The sequence below is a fragment of the Pristiophorus japonicus genome, chromosome 3 (assembly GCF_044704955.1).
Source record: "Pristiophorus japonicus isolate sPriJap1 chromosome 3, sPriJap1.hap1, whole genome shotgun sequence".
Taxonomy (NCBI): domain Eukaryota; kingdom Metazoa; phylum Chordata; class Chondrichthyes; family Pristiophoridae; genus Pristiophorus; species Pristiophorus japonicus.
The window spans coordinates 220,229,035-220,250,147 of NC_091979.1; the positions used below are offsets into that span (position 1 = coordinate 220,229,035).

Sequence of the window (21,113 nt, forward strand, 5' to 3'; positions counted from 1 at the left end):
CCCAACTGCATATTCTTTGTATGAGAGTCTGCAGGCTGGTAGATGTGGGCGTGTCAGAGCTCAGACCACACATCTGCCCTGTCCATCAGGAGTCACTGGATACTGATCCGAACCCTAACATCCTAGCCTAGAGCTTTTGCAGTAGCCTATGTATGGTCTTTCTGAGCCCAGCCTGGGATTGGAAGCTTGGTCCTTGTCGTCTTTCTGTCTGTTACATGGTATGGTGTATTACCTAGTAGACCATTGGGAAAGCTACCCCTTCTGATTGCTGTTACAGTATGATAAGTTATAGCAGAGTGCGGAATTGACTGAGATTAAAATTGTACATAATTGTCCTTCTACTTATCTCCATCTTCAGTAAGAAGTGTCCAGGTGATGGTGTAACAGTCTGCAAGGGCCGGTACCAAGTGGTGACGGTGAATGAAGTCCTCAGTCCCTGTGGTGATCCAGAGAAACATTTGACTATCACAGCGAGCCAGCTGGACACCGGCAGCAGCAGCACAGAGCGGTGTGTTCTGAAAGATGATTGGTAAGGAGCTGCAGCATTCCTACTCTGCTGAATATACAGATTCTCTCTTCTCCCCTAACAACTCTCGCTGAAACCGCAAATACTGCAAGTGTTACACTTCGGGGCTCTGGTTCCATTTGTCTTGTGCTGCTCACTTGTTGCTGTGGTGGCAGCTCTGCCTGGGCCCGGTCCGTTCTGAGCAGGACAGTTAATAGCCCTCGCAGTCCGTCCCGGGTATCAACAGTCAATGGTGGATGAATCATAAATGAGAAGACTCAGATATTAGTATCAGCAGCTGGCGGTATGTGGGAATTAATGGGGATGTTTTGAACTTTGTATGTGGCCCTGAAGTACAGCTCTGCAGCCCAGGAGTACAAATAGTGACCGGACTTAGTGAGACACGAGTTGGACAAATCACATTTTACAGAATGCTGTCGTCGGTCACCTAAAGGTCTTCGAGGCCAGAAAAGAACGAGTCACCAGATATCGGTAGTGTGGGAAAAGTTGTACAAACTAATTCTTAAATGCTGTGATAAACTGGAGGTCCAACAACACAAAAGCTACCTGTGATGCAGAAGATTCCCTACATTCGTTGTGGCCAGCTTGCTGATTGGGTGTCCTGTTTCTCACTGACTTGCAGCGAGCCACAGTCCCTCGCAATGCTTTGCACATGGGTCACTCTTACAGATACCCACATTGTAGCACAGTGGAGGAGTGCAGGTCTGTACCTGAGATCGCCATGGTCAGCCCAAGAGTCCAGCCGTCTTTCAGTGTTCACAAATTAAAAGCCCTCTACCATCCATCCATCTATATCTGCTTGCATTTACTTCATTCTATCAAAATTTCTTTGAATTTATTTTGGTCTGACCACTTTTTCTAGGGATATGGGTGACACTAGTAAGGTGGGATGTACTGTGGGAATTTTTTTTTACTGCTCTCATTCCCTTTGAGTGTTGTCAGAGTAGGATTGGCAGGGTTCTGTTTCCTGAACCGTTGGTGTGGGGGGCGAGGGAAGAGATAAACCAGCTTCAGAATGAACCCCTCATCTGTGGAGCTGGGTTATTGCTACACGGGTGTTGAGGGGCGTTAATTGAGTGACACTGGTAAGGACATATTTACTGTCAGCCTGAGGTGCCCTGAGAGCATTGAGTGGAGCACATTCTGTGGGACTGGAGTCAAATGTAGTGCAGGGCCTGGGTAAGTTCCCTTCCCTGAAGAGCATTAATGAGTCTGTTGAGGTTTCACAACAACTTTTTGTGGTCATTTTCCTGGTGCCACTGCTGGCCCACAAATGACAACTTTTTGTGTTGCTAGACCAGTACTACAACTGCAAGACATAGAAACTTACATAGAATTTACATCACAGAAACAGGCCATTCAGCTCAACTGGTCAATGCAGGTGTTTATGCTCCACACGCGCCTCCTCATCTAACTCCACGCGAGCTTTGTATAACATTGTATTGAACTGAAAACAGAAAATGCTGGAAATTCTCAGCAGGTCAGGCATCATCTGTGGAAAGAGAAACACAGTCAACGTTTCATGAGCTCTGATGAAAGGTCATCAACCTGAACATTAACTCTGTTTCTCTCCACAGATACTGCCTGACCTGAGTGTTTCCAGCATTTTCTGCTTTTAGTTCACATTTACAACATCCACAGTATTTTGCTTTTGCATTGAACTGCTTGCAAATACCATGATACTTCATGATGCAGCTGTCAAATGAATCTAGATATATTTTGAGAGTCTGTTATTGATTTCAGGGACACTGTTGAAGTCAAAGCCGGGGACACAGTTCATGTAGAAGGAGAGAAGCACTCGGATACCTGGATAATAAGCAGGGATTCTGGCTACCTGGTTGTGAGCCCTGACCACCTGATTTCTGGGACGAGCGTTGCAAACAGCATCCGATGCATGCGCAGGGCTGTGCTGACCGAGAGATTTAAGGTGAGTTTTACAAACCTGTATCCTTCTGAGGAAGTGTCCTCTGAATAGGCAGCCCATGTACCGTTAGTGCAGTTATGTACACTTCAGCTCCTCCCTGCAGGACATGTAATTACATGAATTAAAAGAATGATTTGCAGTTATATAGCACCTTTCACGGCCACCAAAGTGCTTTACAGCCAATAAAGTACTTTTTGAAGTGTAGTCACTGCTGTAATGTGGGAAACATGGCAGCCAATTTGCACACAGCAAGCTCCCATAAACAGCAATGCCATTTAGGATTGAGATGAGGAGAAACTTCTTCTCTGAGAATTGTGAACCTGTGGAATTCTCTACAACAGAAAGTTGTTGAGGCCAGTTTGTTACATCTATTCAAAAGGGAGTTAGATGTGGCCCTTATGGATCAAGGGGTACTGAGAGAAAGCAGGAATGGGGTACTGAAGTTGCAAAAATGATCAGCCATGATCATATTGAATGGCGGAGCAGGCTCAAAGGGCCGAATGGCCTACTCCACCTATTTTCTGTGTTCTATGTTCTATGTAATCTGTTTTAGTGATATTGATTGAGCGATAACTATTAGCCTGGGTACTGAGGATAACTCCACTGCTCTTCAAAATAGTATCATGGGATTTTTTACGTCTACATGAGAGAACAGACGGGGCCTCGGTTCAATGTCTCATCTGAAAAAATGGCACCTCTAACAGTGCAGCACTCTCTCAGTACTGCCTTGGAGTGTCAGCCTAGATTTTTGTGCTCAAGTCTCTGGAGTGGGACTTGAATCCACAACCTATTAACTCAGGTGACAGTAAGCAGTCTTCCTGGATGGTGTGGTGGGGTGGGGGGTGGGTGCAGGGGGAGGAGCGGAATTACTTACTGTGTTAGATTCCACCTGGTGATGAGATGGCTTCTGACTGGAGAAGATTCACAGGTACATCCTTGCTGCTGGAACATGTGATTTGTGTCTCTACTGCATCTGTACAATGGGCACACAGCCTGCAGTTAGTTGCACGTTCGGATAAGGTGTTTTCAGATGGACCTCAGCTGCTTTATAGGGTGTACAACACAAAACAGACATTCAGCCCAACCAGTTGTAAGTGGTCAGTCTACGGTTATTTTCCGAGGTTTTCGAGGCCTCGCCGTAGGGTCCAAATACGAAAGGGTTTTTACTTGGCAGCGACTGGTGCTAAATCGGCCCTTGCTTGCTGTGCTACGGGTTGGTTTTCTGCAGAGACCGGTGCCAATAGGTCTCTCACAGTTATCCAATCTGCTGTTTATGATTTAACACCCGCTTATAGCAAGCAATCTAACCCTGTTCTTATGCTCAGGTGAAAAGAGTTACAACGGATTATCTTAGTGAGACACGGACCAACGTTTCGAATTCAAAATCACACAAGGTTTATTACAACAGATCAACACCTTCACTCCACTCGCCAGATGCTTGTAAAGTAGAACCACTCAGTGCGGTAATACCCAGTAAAACAGTGCACTTCCCTTGTTAGCCTTACAACAGACCAACCCTTCCCATGGGCTAAACCCTCCTGGGATTCACCTAACTCTAAACTCCCCTGTGGTTTGGTTAGGGCTCACTGACACCCCCTCACGCACTTTTGTGGATCGGTTGGTGAGCGTACAACTATTGAGTTCTCCCCCATCCGCCCTTCTTTGCTCGCTGGTCCTTCCTCAGCAGTTCGACTCCACGGCCCCGTGCTTGACTGAAGCATGCGAGATCCAGGTTGAAGTTGAAGTCCGTCGGGTTGAGAAGCGAGGCTTCGCTCTCGGTCCTTATCCTTGAGGGGTGAGTAAACGTGCCTTCACGTAGGATGGATTAGAACGAAGGTCGAGCTTCCAAAACACTCAATAGTTATACTCCTGTAATCCACAATTCTGGCTGGGTTTGGAGGTTTCTGTTGACTTGGGGAACCTTTCCATGGCTGCTTCTGGTCTTATTTCGCGCCATCTGAGATGTGCTGGGGTCTGAACAAAGCCAGCCTTTCGATGTCTGAAAGCTTCCCAAGTGAGTGTTAAATGGCCCATCAGTCCTGATTGCTGTATCATTGTGGAGACAATGCAGGTGTTGGTGTTGGTCTCGTCCAAGCACCTTGCTCTCTTCCCTGGACAACCTGGCTCCACACACGAGTCCCTTGGCCTTCCTAAGAGCACCCAGCTCTGACATCACTGACCGCTGGCAGGCCAGTGTTGAACAGACCCAGCTTCTCTCGCCAGTTTCTGTGGGAGATCTGCCCCCACGTGTTTCTCCCAGCAACAGGTTTCTTCCTAATCCAGACCAGCCATCTTGTGTCGCAGTATTTCAAAAGTCCTTTCCAGGGTGTATAGCCAACAGGGATATAAACACAACAGTCCAGAGTTGACTTTGTCGACTTACACCCCCCTTTGATAGTAGCATCGTCCTCCACGGAGAACATATCATCCATATCCTTTTCCTTATCCTTCCCGGGAGAATGCTTTGTGATGCCCCAACCAAACCGGTTACCTAGTCCCTGTGGGTCCCCCTCTGCGGTTACAGCATATAACGTTTACAACACATTTTACAAAGGGTATTACGAACGTTCCTTTAAAACCAGGCAACTCGCCACATGGCCAAAACTTTAATCAACTGTCAGCAGCCAGGTTTTGAGTGCCCTTACAAACAGTTACAGAACATACATAGGTACATTCTCCAGACGAAATACATAGGTATTTGTGCACACCCCACGGAAACAGGCAAGAGACGTTTCAAATTCGGGGCTGGTTGTCAGTCAATGCTAGCCGCCGATTTCTGAGCGCCTTTCCATGCTTTCTGCAGGATAAATTAATCAGGTACACGGTTATCATACATTGAGCTAACGGCAACACATGAGAAATGACTCTAATCCACGGAGGGACCTCGATGTCGACGCCAATGTCCCACCATGGTGGAGATGGAAGCTGTTTTATCGCCTTTCCCGTTTCCCAGTTCTGCTGTACCAGGGTGTAAAAGTGTTTTTGGGATAGTTCAACTTCTTTGAGTAGTTTTGTGAGGTGTTCGGGCAGAGGTGGGATCTCGTAACCAAACTGAGTTACATACCGTTACAAATCGCGGATGGTGTTTACTGTGATGTGAACAGTACTGGGTTCTGCGATGGGGATAATGCGTTCTTGGGCTATCTGGACCTCGGTGTGGGGTTTGAAGCAGAAGGTCTGATCTGTAACCGGGCACCAAGTGTCGTTACGCACTCAGTACTGAGTCACGTTGGTCGTGATACAGTACGTCCCTCTGCCCGTGTAAGCTACCTGGGGTGGAACGTGGTTCTCGGCCATCACCTCCATAGTGCAATTAATAGGCTCCGCATCCTTTGATTTAAACCCACACACCGGTTGATCCAAACATTCAAACGTTGAGGACATAGTACCACCTGCGCTCCCCTGCTCTGGCACCCGTTAAGATCTGTGCCGGTCATGGTGGATCCCTACTTTACAACAAACGGTGGGACTCCATGATATCACACGTGTACGCCGTCCTTCAGAACGTCGATGTTCTGTACTCTGTATACCGGTGCCGGTCGTGGTGATCCGCTCATCACCGGCATCTGAAGTACAACCCCCCATTACCGTAGCATTGGACAGCCGCAATCTACCGGGACTGGGTAAGCCTCTGAGGCAAGTCAGAGTTGGCACGGGCTCATGGAATCTTTGTATGGGCTGAGCGCAGTGAGGTATCGGTTGCTGATCCATGAAGGAACGCGGCCTTGTTGAAGGTCTCCAAATTACCGCGTCCTTCATTCAGCAGCCAAGCACCGTACAATGCACACGCGTCATTCCTTGCCGCCTGAGCTGAGGCATTCCGATTTTCTCAGATTAAACTGTTAGTCGTTTGAGCGTGTGCCTCTAGCTCGACTATGATCATCTTCAAATGAATGGTCATAGCCTGATCCTTCCGCAACTCCGACCCCTCTATCGCGTTACCTTCTCGCAGTATCTTGCGCAACCGATCCCTCAAGGTATTTACCTGCATTTGCAACTGAGCATCATCCATACTGTTAACAATGGACGTGCCAGTGCTAAATGCTGTGGCTGTGTCGTTAAACAGCCCCCGCTTGTACCTTTCCGAACCCCCGCGCTGACCTGAGGACAGATCATACACACTGTCCCGATCCACACCACCGTAAATTAACTCTTAAAACTTCCTAAACGTTTCTTTGAGCAGACCCTGCGGTCTCTGCAGGACACCGTCGTGGAATGTGAACCTGGGTCAGGTTTAAGATAACTGAGGCAACTGAGTAGTGCACATCATGGTAAAGTATCTTGCCAGTCAGGACTAGCACCAACCCATTCCTTGGCCCTGGGGTGGTGGTGGGACATCTAACCTCCGTCTCGTGTACCAGTGAGGCTGTGGGCTCTACCTCGTGTGCTAACAACTCTGTGAAATTTACAATATCTGGAGTGTCTGGGATCACACAGGAGTCTGTACTCTGTCACCAACCGATCCCGGTCCCGGAGTCTTGCAACTGTCGCGAAAACACGACCAACACCGGTGGACAGATCCGTTCAGAGCCCCGCATACGCTTCCGTAAATTCCTTTCTCTTCTTTCCACCATTTGTGCCCGCACACTTCAATGCTCCCCGTAATCTGACGGTACACATTGTTCCCCAGCCGTTCCCAGTGTGTGGATCGATTGCCCTTATCTTGGCTCAATTTCCTGAGCCATCACCACCATCCCAGGGGTAGGTGTCCCTTGCACTGTAAGCATACGTGCTTCCCCTCAGTCACCCGAACCCGTGTGGCCGTGACTTTCAGCTCGGGGCATGGTATGGAAGCTTCGCCATATGTGAAGCCCTTGCTGCTGGAGTACCCAGCTACCCCAGCCATCTTCCCTCATGAGACAAAAACAAAAGACAGAAAAGTGGAGGGCAGAGAAACCAAAGGCAAGAAACAAAAAGGGCCACTGAATATAAAAGGGCTGCAGGAGAGGTAAAAACTAAAAATCATGGTTTAAAAACTAGGATGGAAACACTCTACCTAAATGCACGCAGCATTAGAAATAAAGTAAATGAGTTGACGGCACAAATCATTACAAATGGGTATGATTTGGTGGCCATTACTGAGACATGGTTGCAAGGTGGCCAGGACTGGGAATTAAACGTACAGGGGTATCTGATGATTCGGAAAGATAGGCAGGAAGGGAAGGGAGGTGGGGTAGCTCTGTTAATAAAGGATGATATCAGGGCAGTTGTGAGGGATGATATTGGCTCCAATGAACAAAATGTTGAATCATTGTGGGTGGAGATTAGAGATAGTAAGGGGAAAAAGTCACTGGTCGGCGTAGTTTATAGGCCCCCAAATAATAACTTCATGGTGGGGCGGGCAATAATCAAGGGAATAATGGAGGCATGTGAAAAAGGAACGGCAGTAGTTATGGGGGATTTTAACCTACATATCGATTGGTCAAATCAAATCGCACGGGGTAGCCTGGAGGAGGAATTCATAGAATGCATACGGGATTGTTTCTTAGAACAGTATGTAACAGAGCCTACAAGGAAGCAAGCCATTTTGGATCTGGTCCTGTGTAACGAGACAGGAAAAATAAACGATCTCCTCGTAAAAGATCCTCTCGGAATGAGTGATCACAATATGGTTGAATTTGTAATACAGATTGAGGATGAGGAAGTTGTCAGAAACGAGAGTACTATGCTTAAACAAAGGGGGCTACAGTGGGATGAGGGCAGAGTTGGCTAAAGTAGACTGGAACCAAGGACTAAACGGTGGCACAATTGAGGAACAGTGGAGGACTTTTAAGGAGCTCTTTCATAATGCGCAACAAAAATATATTCCAGTGAAAAAGAAGGGCGGCAAGAGAAGAGATAACCAGCCGTGGATAACCAAGGAAATAAAGGAAAGTATCAAATCAAAGACCAATGCGTATAAGGTGGCCAAGGTTAGTGGGAAACTAGAGGATTGGGAAGATTTTAAGCAACAGCAAAGAATGACTAAAAAAGCAATAAAGAAAGGGAAGATAGATTACGAAGGTAAACTTGCGCAAAACATAAAAACAGATAGTAAAAGCTTTTACAGATATATAAAACGGAAAAGAGTGACTAAAGTAAATGTTGGTCCCTTAGAAGATGAAACGGGGGATTTAATAATGGGAAATGTGGAAATGGCTGAGACCTTAAACAATTATTTCGCTTCTGTCTTCACAGTGGAAGACACAAAAACCATGCCAAAAATTGCTGGTCATAGGAATGTGGGAAGGGAGGACCTTGAGATGATCACTATCACTAGGGAGGTAGTGCTGGACAGACTAATGGGATTGAAGGTAGACAAGTCCCCTGGTCCTGATGAAATGCATCCCAGGGTATTAAAAGAGATGGCGGAAGTTATAGCAGATGCATTTGTTATAATCTACCAAAATTCTCTGGACTCTGGGGAGGTACCAGCGGATTGGAGAGCAGCTAATGTAACGCCTCTGTTTAAAAAAGGGGGCAGGCAAAAGGCAGGTAACTATAGGCCGGTTAGTTTAACATCTGTAGTGGGGAAAATGCTTGAAACTATCATTAAGGAAGAAATAGCGAAACATCTGGATAGGAATAGTGCAATCAAGCAGACGCAGCATGGATTCATGAAAGGGAAATCATGTTTAACTAACTTACTGGAATTCTTTGAGGATATAACAAGCATGGTGGATAGAGGTGTACCGATGGATGTGGTGTATTTAGATTTCCAAAAGGCATTAGATAAGGTGCCACACAAAAGGTTACTGCAGAAGATAAAGGTACGTGGAGTCAGAGGAAATGTATTAGCATGGATAGAGAATTGGCTGGCGAACAGAAAGCAGAGAGTCGGGATAAATGGGTTCTTTTCCGGTTGGAAGTCAGTGGTTAGTGGTGTGCCACAGGGATCAGTGCTGGGACCACAACTGTTTACAATATACATAGATGACCTACAGGAGGGGACAGAGTGTAGTGCAACAAAATTTGCAGATGACACAAAGATTAGTGGGAAAGTGGGTTGTGTAGAGGACACAGAGAGGCTACAAAGAGATTTGGATAGGTTAAGCGAATGGGCTAAGGTTTGGCAGATGGAATACAATGTCGGAAAGTGTGAGGTCATCCACCTTGGGGGGAAAAAAACAGTAAAAAGGAATATTATTTGAATGGGGAGAAATTACAACATGCTGTGGTGCAGAGGGACCTGGGGGTCCTTGTGCATGAATCCCAAAAGGTTAGTTTGCAGGTGCAGCAGGTAATCAGGAAGGCAAATGGAATGTTGGCCTTCATTGCGAAAGGGATGGAGTACAAAAGCAGGGAGGTGTTGCTGCAACTATATAAGGTATTGGTAAGGCCGCACCTGGAGTACTGCGCGCAGTTTTGGTCACCTTACTTAAGGAAGGCTATCCTAGCTTTGGAAGGGGTACAGAGACGATTCACTAGGCTGATTCGAGAAATGAGGGGGTTACCTTATGATGATAGATTGAGTAGATTGGGTCTTTACTCGTTGGAGTTCAGAAGGATGAGGGGTGATCTTATAGAAACATTTAAAATAATGAAAGGGATAGACAAGATAGAGGCAGAGAGGTTGTTTCCATTGGTGGGGGAGACTAGAACTAGGGGGCACAGCCTCAAAATACGGAGGAGCCAATTTAAAACCGAGTTGAGAAAGAATTTCTTCTCCCAGAGGGTTGTGAATCTGTGGAATTCTCTGCCCAAGGAAGCAGTTGAGGCTAGCTCATTGAATGTTTTCAAGTCAAAGATAGATAGATTTTTAACCAATAAGGGAATTAAGGGTTACGGGGAGAGGGCGGGTAAGTGGAGCTGAGTCCACGACCAGATCAGCCATGATCTTATTGAATGGCGGAGCAGGCTCGAGGGGCTAGATGGCCTACTCCTGTTCCTAATTCTTATGTTCTTATGAAGTAGGCTGCCACACCGTCTGTGTCCCCAGTCCCATCCCCCTGTACCACGGTGGGCCCTTTTTCCCTCTCCCGATGCAGCCGTAGAGGACGGACTCCTCTACAAGCTGCCGATCCCAAACCAGTTCACAAACAGGACCACAGCGAACGTTCCTGGCATTCTCTTGGTGGTTTTGGACTTCCTTACTTTCCTATAAAATGGAACACAAACAAAATTCCATTCTGAGAGTTTTCTCCTCCACACTTCCATCAGGTTATACACAAGCAGCAGGATAGACACAGATCGACGACGAAACAAAATTTAAAACAAACTATATACACTGTGGGTCCGGTGGCTGCAGGGCTCGAGAACTTCATGACTACGCTCGTTGCCTCTTGCGGCTCGCGGTGGGCGAGTAGGGAGGCGACCACGGCACCCTCGGCCATGGGATCTGACTGCTCCTCCTTACCACCCCGTCCACCGGGTCGTCATTGTCCCATATCAGGGGAGGGAGAACCACCTCCACCAGGCTCATGATGGTGCCCTGGTGCCTTTTAGCCCTGGTCCTTCCATCGGGCTTGACCAGTTTGCACTGGTTGATGTGGAACCATTTTGTGCGTCTGGGGAGCTTCACTACGTAAACCATGGGGCTCGTCTTGTCAACGATGTTGTACGGCCCCATGTACAGTGGCTCAAACACCCCCACTTGGGCATAATTACAGACCATTACCTGGTCCCCCACCTCCCATGCGCTGAGGCTGTAGCAACAGCCGATTCTTGGTGTTGTCTCCCCAGGCTGCTGGCTGCCTGCATGTGGATTTGTTTTAAAGTACTGTACAGCTGCTGTACAAACTTATCCCGGTCTACCTCCCGGAGCTGTGTCTTGGTGAGGACCGGCGCCAACACATGGGTTGGAGTGCGCATGGTCCTCCTGGTCATCAGCTCGTAAGGGGAGTACCCTGTGCTCCTGGAGGGGCTGGCCCGGACCCCCTTGAGAATCGGAGGCAAAACCTCATCCCAGGTTTTTGGGAACTGGCCCACCTCCTTCCTGAACCGTTCCTTCAGGATCTGGTTTATACGCCCCATTGTCCCCCGATCACTGGGGGTTGTAAGCCACGTGCCATCTCCCCTCTATCCCCAGGAGTTTCAGGGTAGTTTGCATCACTTGACCCGTAAAGTGGCTTCCCTGGTCGGACTCCACTTCCTGGGGCAGCCCCCACGTGGAGAATACCTCCTTTACCAGGATCCGAGCAGTGGTTAAGGCTGTGGCCACCCGGCAAGGGAAGGTTTCAACCCACTTTGAGAAGACGTCCACCAGGACTAAACAGTATTTATTTAGTGGTGGGTGGGGCCCGATGAAATCGATCTGCAACGATTGCCATGGCCCCTCCACCCTCCTGGTGTGTCCCAGGGGAGCCTTCCTGCGCTGGGGGTCGGGATTGTTTGCTGCGCACACCAGACAATGTGCACAGAAGTCCCAGACATCGTCCCTCAGCTGTGGCCGCCACCCTGCCTCCTCTACTCTCTGCCAAGTCATTTCCAGCCCCGGTGTCCCGCCCCTGGGCCCCTGTACTCCAGCTGGAGGAATTCCTCTTGGTGCTGTGCTGGGGCCACCTACCGTTCCCCCTTGAAACAGCACTACCTCCCGGACGCAAATGTCTGCAGCACCAAAGGGACCCTCTACGTTTTCTCTGCCTAGTAGGACGGCTTTAAGAACGGGGTCCTGGGTCTGTGCATGTTTGTGGTCCGGGTCTAGAGCTACCTTCTGCGTGCCTCCCCTGTCCCAGATCTCCACTATTGGACCTGCTCTACCTGGATCCCATAAAATGCTCTCCCTAGCTTCCCTTTTGGCTAGCTCGTCGGCCTTTTGGTTCCCTTCCCCTCTGGCTCCGTTTTAGAGTGAGCTTTCACCTTGTGGATATAGTAATCCCCTTGTGTGCCAGTGGCCTCTAAAATCTTGTGCAGCAGCCACGCTGTGGCCAGGGGGTTTCCCATCGGCGGACTTAAAACCTTGCCTTGTCCAGATTGCCAAATATTCCGAGCAGGAGTTGCACGTGAACATCGAATCTGAGCAAATGGTGTAAGGAGTAGGAAACTTGTCGGGGTGGGTTACTACATAGGCCACTGCTGCCAGTTCAATGTGCTGAGCGCTCATGGAGTTGGGGAGCTTTATGGTCTTCTCAACCTTAGCAGTTGGGTTATAGATCCCACACCAGGTGAGACGCTCCCTGTCGGACACTGTACTGGACCCACCCACATAGATGTCCTGGTCTATTGTGTGTATCCCGGCCCTGAGTCCCTCCTCCACATCCCATACCCCTTCCACCGTGCACGTATGGGCTGTCCCTGGGTAGATCATATTAGCTGCTAACTTGGGTTCGGTCAACCCATGCACTCTCAGATTTGTCTGAGAGCAGCAGGGTCCAGCGAGCAGCATTTGCGTTGGCGTGTGATGGGTTAGGAGTGTCAGTGGGGATGAACCCTGGGAGCGCTTTACGGCCCAATGCATGGCAAGCAAAAATGCGCCTCGACATCCGTGAGAACCCTGGAGGAGTCGACCACGGGTCTCAGCCTGCCATGTCACTCCTGGAGCAACACCACGCTCCAGTTGTCCCCGCTGGCCGCTACCTCCCAGGGAGAAGTCTTCCCCCCCCCTGATCGCACCCAAAGCAGGTACTGTCTGCAAATCCTTTTTCAGGCGAGTGAATGCCTTCTGGGAATTGAGGTCCCACTCCCATTTGACTCCCTTGCAGAGGAGCTAAGGTAGAGGGGCTGCCGTGGCTGCATTGCCTTCACTGACGTCCCTGCAGTAACCAGTGAGTCCCAGGAAAGACCTGACCCCCGATACGTTTTTGGTGGCTGGGAGCTCTTGTACTATCTTGTGCCTGGCCTCATCAATGGCCCCCTCACCCGCTCTGATGGGCAGCCCAAATAATTTCAACTCCTTCTGATCATCCTCTACTTTCTTCGGGTTAACTTTAAAACCCGCCTCAATAGTTTTAGTAGCTCGTCCAGTAGTTGCCCGTGCTTCTCTCTATCCGAAGAGAAAAGGAGAATGTCGTCCACGTCCTGAATGAGCTGCTGGGGCTGGCTAAATTGTTTCAGAGCATTGGCCATGCTCTGGTGGAAAATAGAGGGGCTGTTGTGAAAACCCTGGGGAAGACACGTCCAAGTATACTGTTGCCCTTTAAACGTAAAGGCAAACTTATACTCGTCTTCCTGGCGGAGGAGGATTGACTAGAACCCGTTGGAAATATCCAGCACCGTGAACGTGGTCACTGGGATATTTCTGATCAGGTTGGCGACAGCCGCGACTGTGCGCGCAAGCTGGGACCCGATAGTCCACAGTGGCCCTCCACGACTGGTCGGGTTTCTTGCCCGGCCAGAGTGGGGAGTTCACATGCGTGGCAATCGTTTCAACACTCCCTGTTGTAATAGGGATCCCAGCACCGTTTCCATGTCTGCCTCCGCTTCCCGTGGAAAACTACTGTTTCTGAGGCCATGACGTAGGGTCCCTGTCCACCTGAACTTCTCCTCCAGTCACCCGTCCATAATCATGTTTGTGGGTGGCGGATGCTGCGAGGTTATTCTTCACATCTGCCTGGTACTGAGCTGGTGTGTGACTGACCGACTGTTTCAGGTCATAACTCCCCTTGGGTTTCATGGTGCAAACACTACCCCTGCCCCCCTTGAGCCTGGGAATAACTACCATCTTTTCCATCTTGTCTGATCCTACTGTCCCCCATAGGCAGTGATTCCTCATGTCTACAAAGATCCTGTGGGTTAACATAAAATCGGACCCGATGACTCCCCACTCGGGTTGCTCCCATTTCATTAACACTCACACCCACGTGGTGTTGAGAGACCCTAACTGTATCTTCAGGGGTTTGGACATAGCTCCTCCTTGCTCACTCCCTGTGAATCCCATTAAACTAAATGGGACCTTGTTAGACCAGGGCAAGTTGGTTGGGTCCTTTTGAGTGGACCACCGTGCTTGAAGCTCCGGTGTCCACCAAATACTTTCCCTGTACCGTCTCGACCCCCACCTTCACCCAGGGCCTGCCCCACTCATCATCGAGGAGTGCAAACAGACACTGAGGCTGGGCGCGTTCTCGTCAGAATGAGGGAGGGCATACGGGCTCAGTCGGCACAACGCTGCTCACGACAGTGTCTAGCCTCCCTCTGTCCTCCCCAGCACCGTGCGGAGGGCTGCCACCAGGACCTCGAAGGGTTCCTCGGTGGGCTGCGGTTTCCTCCTTGGCTGGGTCCCGTTGTCTGGAGCAGGCAGTCCTGTCTCCAGTGCCCCATTTCTCCACACCTAAAACAAGTCTTAGACTCGTCAGTGTGGGACCTCTCCTGATGCCATTCCCTCCTATCTCCTTTACTGGCCTTGATCGCGTGGATCCTGCCCTTACTTTTGGTCTCTTCCCCGCAGCTGGTCTTAAAGGCCAGTCCTAACTTACGAGGCACGCCTGCCTCCATGTTTGCGGGGTCCTCAGTGTCGAACCATGCTTCAGTTGGCTTTAACGTGTGGCAAGCTGTTCTCGACTCGGATCCTGAGCCAGTGATTTCTGGGGGCCCTGATCAGTTGCGCACGATTTGGCGCCCCTCCAGTTGCCCTCGCGTACACTGGCCATAGCCTGTCCGCAAAGGCAGCTGGTGCCTCGCCGGCCAACCATAGGGTCCGCTCTACCTGTGAGAACGAACTACCCTGGGTATGCCCCATCACTCTCCGGATTTCCTCCTTTAACCCCTCTGGTCTGCAGACAAGGTCTGATAGTTTCACATCCAGAGAAAACAGTATCAGCCTGTGGGTCTCTCCATCATTACACCCATTAATCCCCTCTACTTGCTCAACTTTCGTGAAGTGAACCGAGGGATCCCTATCCTGTTTTAACTTTGGTAGCCCAGCTACCGTGGCCTGTAACTGAGGGGTGGTGAATGGGACCATGTAATCATGCCGTAACGGTCCCTGGTCGCCGTTTGATGCAGGTGGACCGTACCTCTGTTACCGCAGAGGGCTCATTGGTCTCGGTTGCACCTCTTGTGCCATTGGGACTACCCTAACCTGAGCTTCTTCCTCCTGGAGATTCCTGCTCTTCCCATCCAACCCTCGGCTTGCCCGGCACCATAAGGCAGACCATGCCTCGGGCCCCTGACAAAGCTCGGGTCAAGTTCTTAATTCTTTCCTCACAGGGACAGTGGTCACAATCCTTGTAGCTCCTACTCCTAGCTACCCTGTATGCGGCCTTAATGTCCCTTAACTGGCTTTTTAGCCTTTCAGCTTTCGCTGCTAGCCTGGCGTTTTCTTCTCTTAATGCCTGCTCGTTGCACTTGGCTTCCGTGACCTGACGTCGGAGGTACTCCCCAGCATTACGGGAAGATTCCTCCAATGCTCGCCTCTCCTGCTGCTCCTCAATCAAGTCCTCCACTAACCCTTTCCCACTATCTCTCTAGCATCTAGACTGCTCTTCTGACTCTTTCAGCCCCACTTTGAAGCATTCGACCTCATGCCGGAGCTGTCGGACTTGGCTTTGTAGGCACAAGAGCCAAACTGCCTTTTCCTTTGACTACTTATGCTTTACCCTCGCTGTCCGCTCTGCAGCCCTATCCTTGCCAGAATGAATCATGTCCAGCACTCATTGCTGGGCCACATTAATCTTTGTAAAAACGTATGAGGCTATCCTACCTTCCATACTGGATCTTTTACTTTCCATACTGGTCATTCTCAGATATATCTGTAACCTTTCCGGTCCTGCCGTGGTCGCCAGATCAGTAAGTGGTCAGTCTACGGTTATTTCCCAAGGTTTTCGAGACCTTGCCGTAGGGTCCAAATACATAAGGGTTTATACTTGGCAGTGACTGGTGCCAAATCGGCCCTGCCTTGCTTGCTACGCTATGGGTTGGTTTTCCACAGAGACCGGTGCCAATAGGTCTCTGTTATCCAATCTGCTGTTTATCATTTAACACCCGCTTATAGCAAGCACACTTACCCTGTCCTTATGGTCGGGCGAAAAGAGTTGCAACGGATTGTCTTATATTGAGACACAGACCAATGTTTCAAGTTCAAAATCCCACAAGATTTATTACAACAGATCAACACCTCCACTCCACTCGCCAGATGTTTGTGAAGTAAAGCCACACAGTGCAGTAATACCCAGTAAAACAGTGCACTTCCCTTGTTAGCCTGGCAACAGACCAACCCTTCCTGTGGGCTAACCCCTCCCGGGACCCAGCTAACTCTAAACCCCTCTGGTTCGGGCACACTGACACCCCCTCACGCACTTTCATGGATTGGTTGGTGAGCGTACAACTATTGAGTTCTCCCCCAATCCGCCCTTCCTTGCTCGCTGGTCCTTCCTCAGCGGTTTGACTCCACGGCCCCGTGCTTGGCTGAAGATTGCGAGATCCAGGTTGAAGTTGAAGTCCGTCGGGTTGAGAAGCGAGGCTTCGCTCTCGGTCCTTATCCTTGAGGGGTGAGTAAACGTGCCTTCACGTAGGATGCGATAGAACGAAGGTCGAGCTTCCAAAACACTCAACAGTTATACTCCTGTAATCCACAATTCTGGTTGGGTTTGGAGGTTTCTGTTGCTTCGGGGAACATTTCCATGGCTGCTATTTGGCGCTATCTGAGATGTGCTGGAGTCTGAACAAAGCCAGACTTTCGATGTCTGAAGGCTTCCCAAGTGAGTGTTAAATGGCCTATCAGTCCTGATTGCAGATGTCGGTCTTGTCCAAGCACCTTGCTCTCTTCCCTGGACAACCTGGCTCCACACACGAGTCCCTTGGCCTTCCTAAGAGCATCCAGCTCTGACATCACTGGCCGCTGGCAGGCCAGTGTTGAACAGACCCAGCTTCTCCAGTTTCTGTGGGAGATCCACCCCCACGTGTTTCTCCCAGCAACAGGTTTCTTCCTAATCCAGACCAGCCATCTTGTGTCACAGTATTTCAAAAGTCCTTTTCAGGGTGTACAGCCAACAGGGATATAAACACAACAGTCCAGAGTTAACTTTGTCGACTTACACAGTCCATGGTGGTGCTTATGCTCGACTCGAGTCTCCTCCCGTCTTTCTCATCTAATTCTATCAGCATAATCCTCTATTCCCTTATTCTTCATATGCTTATCTTGTCACCCCTTAAAGGCATCTATACTATTCGCTTCAGTCACTCCATGGTAGTGAGTTCCACATTCTCACCACTCTTTGGGTAAAGAAGTTTCTTCTGAATTCCCTATTTGATATCTTGGTGACTATATCTTATTGATGGCCTCTAGTTGTGCTCTTCCCCACAAGTGGAAACATTCTCTCTACTCTTTCATGATTTTAAAGACCTCTATTAGGTCATCTCTCAGCCTTTTTTCAAGAGAAAAGAAACCCGCCTGTTCATCCTTTCCTGATGGGTGTACCCTTGAATTTCTGGGAGAGAAAAAAACACAAGGACTGATGTTAGTAATGGTCACGTTTTTCTCTTTAGCTCCAAGTTAGGGGCCGGGGTTAAATAGTTAGTTAGGAATTAAGCAGAAACGTAGAGATTGATAACTGTTAATACTATATTAAATTACTAACTAATACTATGTTAGATTGATAGCTTGAATTAGATACATCTTAGTCTTGAATTTCTGTAAAATTTCTGAAAAAATAAAGGCATGGCAGGGCAGCTTGGTCCTGTGGAATGCACATCCTGTGCCATATGGGAACTCCATGATGCTTCCCTTGTCCTGGACAACACGTGTGCAGCAGGTGTTGTCAGCTGGAGGAGCTCAAGCTTTGGATCCGGTACGTCAGTGAGGCTGAGAGCTATGTGGATAGCACGTTTCAGGAGGTGGTTACCCTGCAGCTAAGGAGTGCGCAGGTAGAGAGGGAATGGGTGACCGTCAGTCAGAAGAAGAGATCCAGGCAGGTAGTGCAGGAGTCCCCTGAGTGTATCTCGCTCTCCAGCCAATATTCTGTTCTAAGTACTGGTGAGCATGATGGCTCCTCTGGGGAGTGCAGCCAGAGCCTAGTCCATGGCATCACGGGTAGCTCAGCTGTATAGCAGATGGGGAAATCAATAGTTGTAGGGGATTTGATAATTAGGGGAGCAGACAGGCGTTTCTGCAACCGCAGACATGACTCCAGGATGGTATGTTACCTCCCTGGTGCCAGGGTTAAGGATGTCCGAACATTCTGAGGGGGGAGGGTGAACATCCAGAGGTCGTGGTCCATATTGATACCAACGGCATAGATAGAAAGAGAGATGAAATCCTGCAGGCAGATTTTAGGGAGCTAGGAAATAAATTTAAAAAGTAGGACCTCAAAGGTAGTAATCTCTGGATTACTCACGGTGCCACGCACGAATGAGTATCGAAATAGGAGGATAGAACAGATGAATGTGTGGCTGGAGAGAGGGCTTCAGATTCCTGGGGCTTTGGGGCTGGTTCTGGGGGGCGTGGGCCAGATGGGTTGTCCCTCAACAGAGCCGGTACCAACATCCTTGTGGGGAGATTTGCTTGTGCTGTTCGGGAGGGTTTAAACTAAGTTGACGGGGATGGACACCAGGAAGTAGCATTAGAAAGGAGAAACAAAGGATTGGGTGAGACCAATAGCATTAAAGCAAGAAATAGTAAGGCACTAGGTGAGTTCAGGCTAAGAGAGAACACAGGATGGTCTGAGAGGTTTACAGTGTATATGTGAATGAGCGAAGCATAGTAAACAAGGTTAGTGAGCTGCAGACACAAATAGCCGCATGGCAATACGATGTCGTGGCAATAATGGAGACCTGGCTCAAAAAGTGGCAGGATTGAGTATTAAATATTCCTGGATATATGGTGTGCAGTTCTGGTCACCACATTATAGGAAAGATTTGATTGCACTGGAAAGGGTGCTGAAGAGATTTACAAGAATGTTGCCTGGACTGGAGAATTTTGGCTATGAGGAAAGATTGGAGATGCTGGGTCAGTTTTCTTTGGAACAGAGGAGGCTCAGCGGAGACTGATTGAGGTGTATAAAATTATGAGGGGCCTGGATAGGAAGGACCTGTTTCCCTTGGCAGAGGGGTCAACGACCAGGGGACATAGATTGAAAGTAATTGGGGGGAGGTTTAGAGGAGATATGAGGGGAAATTTCCTCTCCCAGAGGGTAGTGGGGATCTGGAACTCACTACCTGAAAGTGTGGTAGAGACAGAAACCCTCACCACATTTTAAAAAAAAAACTTGGATGTGCACTTAAAAGGCGATGGGCCAAGAGCTGAAAAGTGGGATTAGGTTGAATAGCTTTTGGTTGGCCGGCGCAGATACTATGGACAGAAATGGCCTCCTTCCATGCTGTAAATTTCTATGATTTTATCTATGATTCTATGAAAGATAGGAGGTGGTGTGGCAGTATTGGTTAAGGAGAATGATACAGTGCTGGAGGGGTTAAGGACAGAATCTATATGACTAGAGTTAAACAATAGAAGTGCCATGACACTACTGGGTGTATTCCATAGACCACCAACTAGTGGGAAAATAGAGGAGCAAATTTGCAGAGAAATTACAGAGAAATGCAAGAACTATAGAGTAGTGATAATTGGGGACTTCAACTATTCTAATATAACAACATCTTTTATTTATTTAGCACCTTTAACGTAGTAAAATGTCCCAAGGCGCTTCAGTGGTGTTATAAGACAAAACCAATCAATTTAACACCGAGCCACATAAGAAATTATGGCAGATTGGTCAAAGAGGTAGGTTTTAAGGAGCGACTTAAAGGAGGAAAGAGAGGTGGAGAGGTGAAAGAGGCTTGGGGAGAGAGTTTCATAGTTCAGGGCCAGGCAGCTGATGGTTGAGCAGTTCGTATCAGGGGTGCTCAAGAGTGCAGACATCTTGTGGGGTTATGAGGCTGAAAGAGATTAGAGATAGGGAGGTTCGAGGCCATGGAGGAATTTGTAAACAAAGATGAGAATTTTGAAATCGAGGTGTAGCTTAAGCAGGAGCCAATATAGGTCAGCGAGCACGGGGATGATGGGTGATCGGGACTTAGCACACGGGCTGCCGAGTTTTGGATGATCTCAAGTTTACGTAGGCTAGAATGTGGGAGGCCAGCCAGGAATGCATTGAAGTAGTTGTCTCGAGGTAACAAAGGCATGGATGAGGGTTTCAGCAGCAGATGAACTGAGGCAGGAGCGGAGGCGGGCAATGTTACGGAGGTGGAAATAGGTGGTTTAAGTTATGCTGCGGATATGTGGCGTGAAGCTCATTTCAGGATAAAATATGATAATGTAAAGGGCAGAGAGGGAGAAGAATTTCTGAAGTGTGTTCCGGAGAGCTTTCTTGCTCAATATGTTTCTGGCCCAATGGGGAAGGAGGCATTGCTGGTTCTGGGAATGAGTTAGGTGAAGTGGATCAAGTGTCAGTAGGTGAATATTTAGGGAACAGAGATCATAGCATCAAGGTTTAGATGAGCTATGGAAAAGGACAAGGAGCAATCTAGAGTAAAAATACTTAATTGGAGGAGGACAAATTTCAGTGGGATGAGTATGGATCTGGCTCGGGTAAATTAGAATTAAAGACTGGCAGGCAAAACTTAGAGAAAATAGCTTGAGTACGGTTGAGGTACATTCCCACTTGGGGGGGGGGGGGGGAGAGGTAGGGCACCTAAAGTCAGAACTTCCTGGATGGCGAAAGAGATGGAGAGTAAGATGAAGCTAAAGAAATCGTGTGTGACAGATGTCAGGCCAAGAATACATCTGATAATCAGGCTATAGATAGAAAATTCAGAGGAGAAATGCAAAAGAAAATGAGAGGCAAAGAGGGGTATGAGACTAGAATGGCAACTAAC

At 48.7% G+C, this 21,113-nt stretch overlaps 1 protein-coding gene across 2 annotated transcripts in view; it reads left to right on the forward strand.

Annotated features, from left to right (window-relative positions):
* dna2 (DNA replication helicase/nuclease 2) overlaps nucleotides 1-21,113 on the forward strand; it is a 123,546-nt gene that overhangs the window by 17,517 nt on the left and 84,916 nt on the right. For both annotated transcript variants that reach the window (XM_070876291.1, XM_070876292.1), the window contains 2 exons: nucleotides 359-529; nucleotides 2,270-2,453. In XM_070876291.1, the coding sequence (XP_070732392.1) occupies nucleotides 359-529; nucleotides 2,270-2,453 (355 nt within the window). The remainder of the gene's footprint in view (nucleotides 1-358; nucleotides 530-2,269; nucleotides 2,454-21,113) is intronic.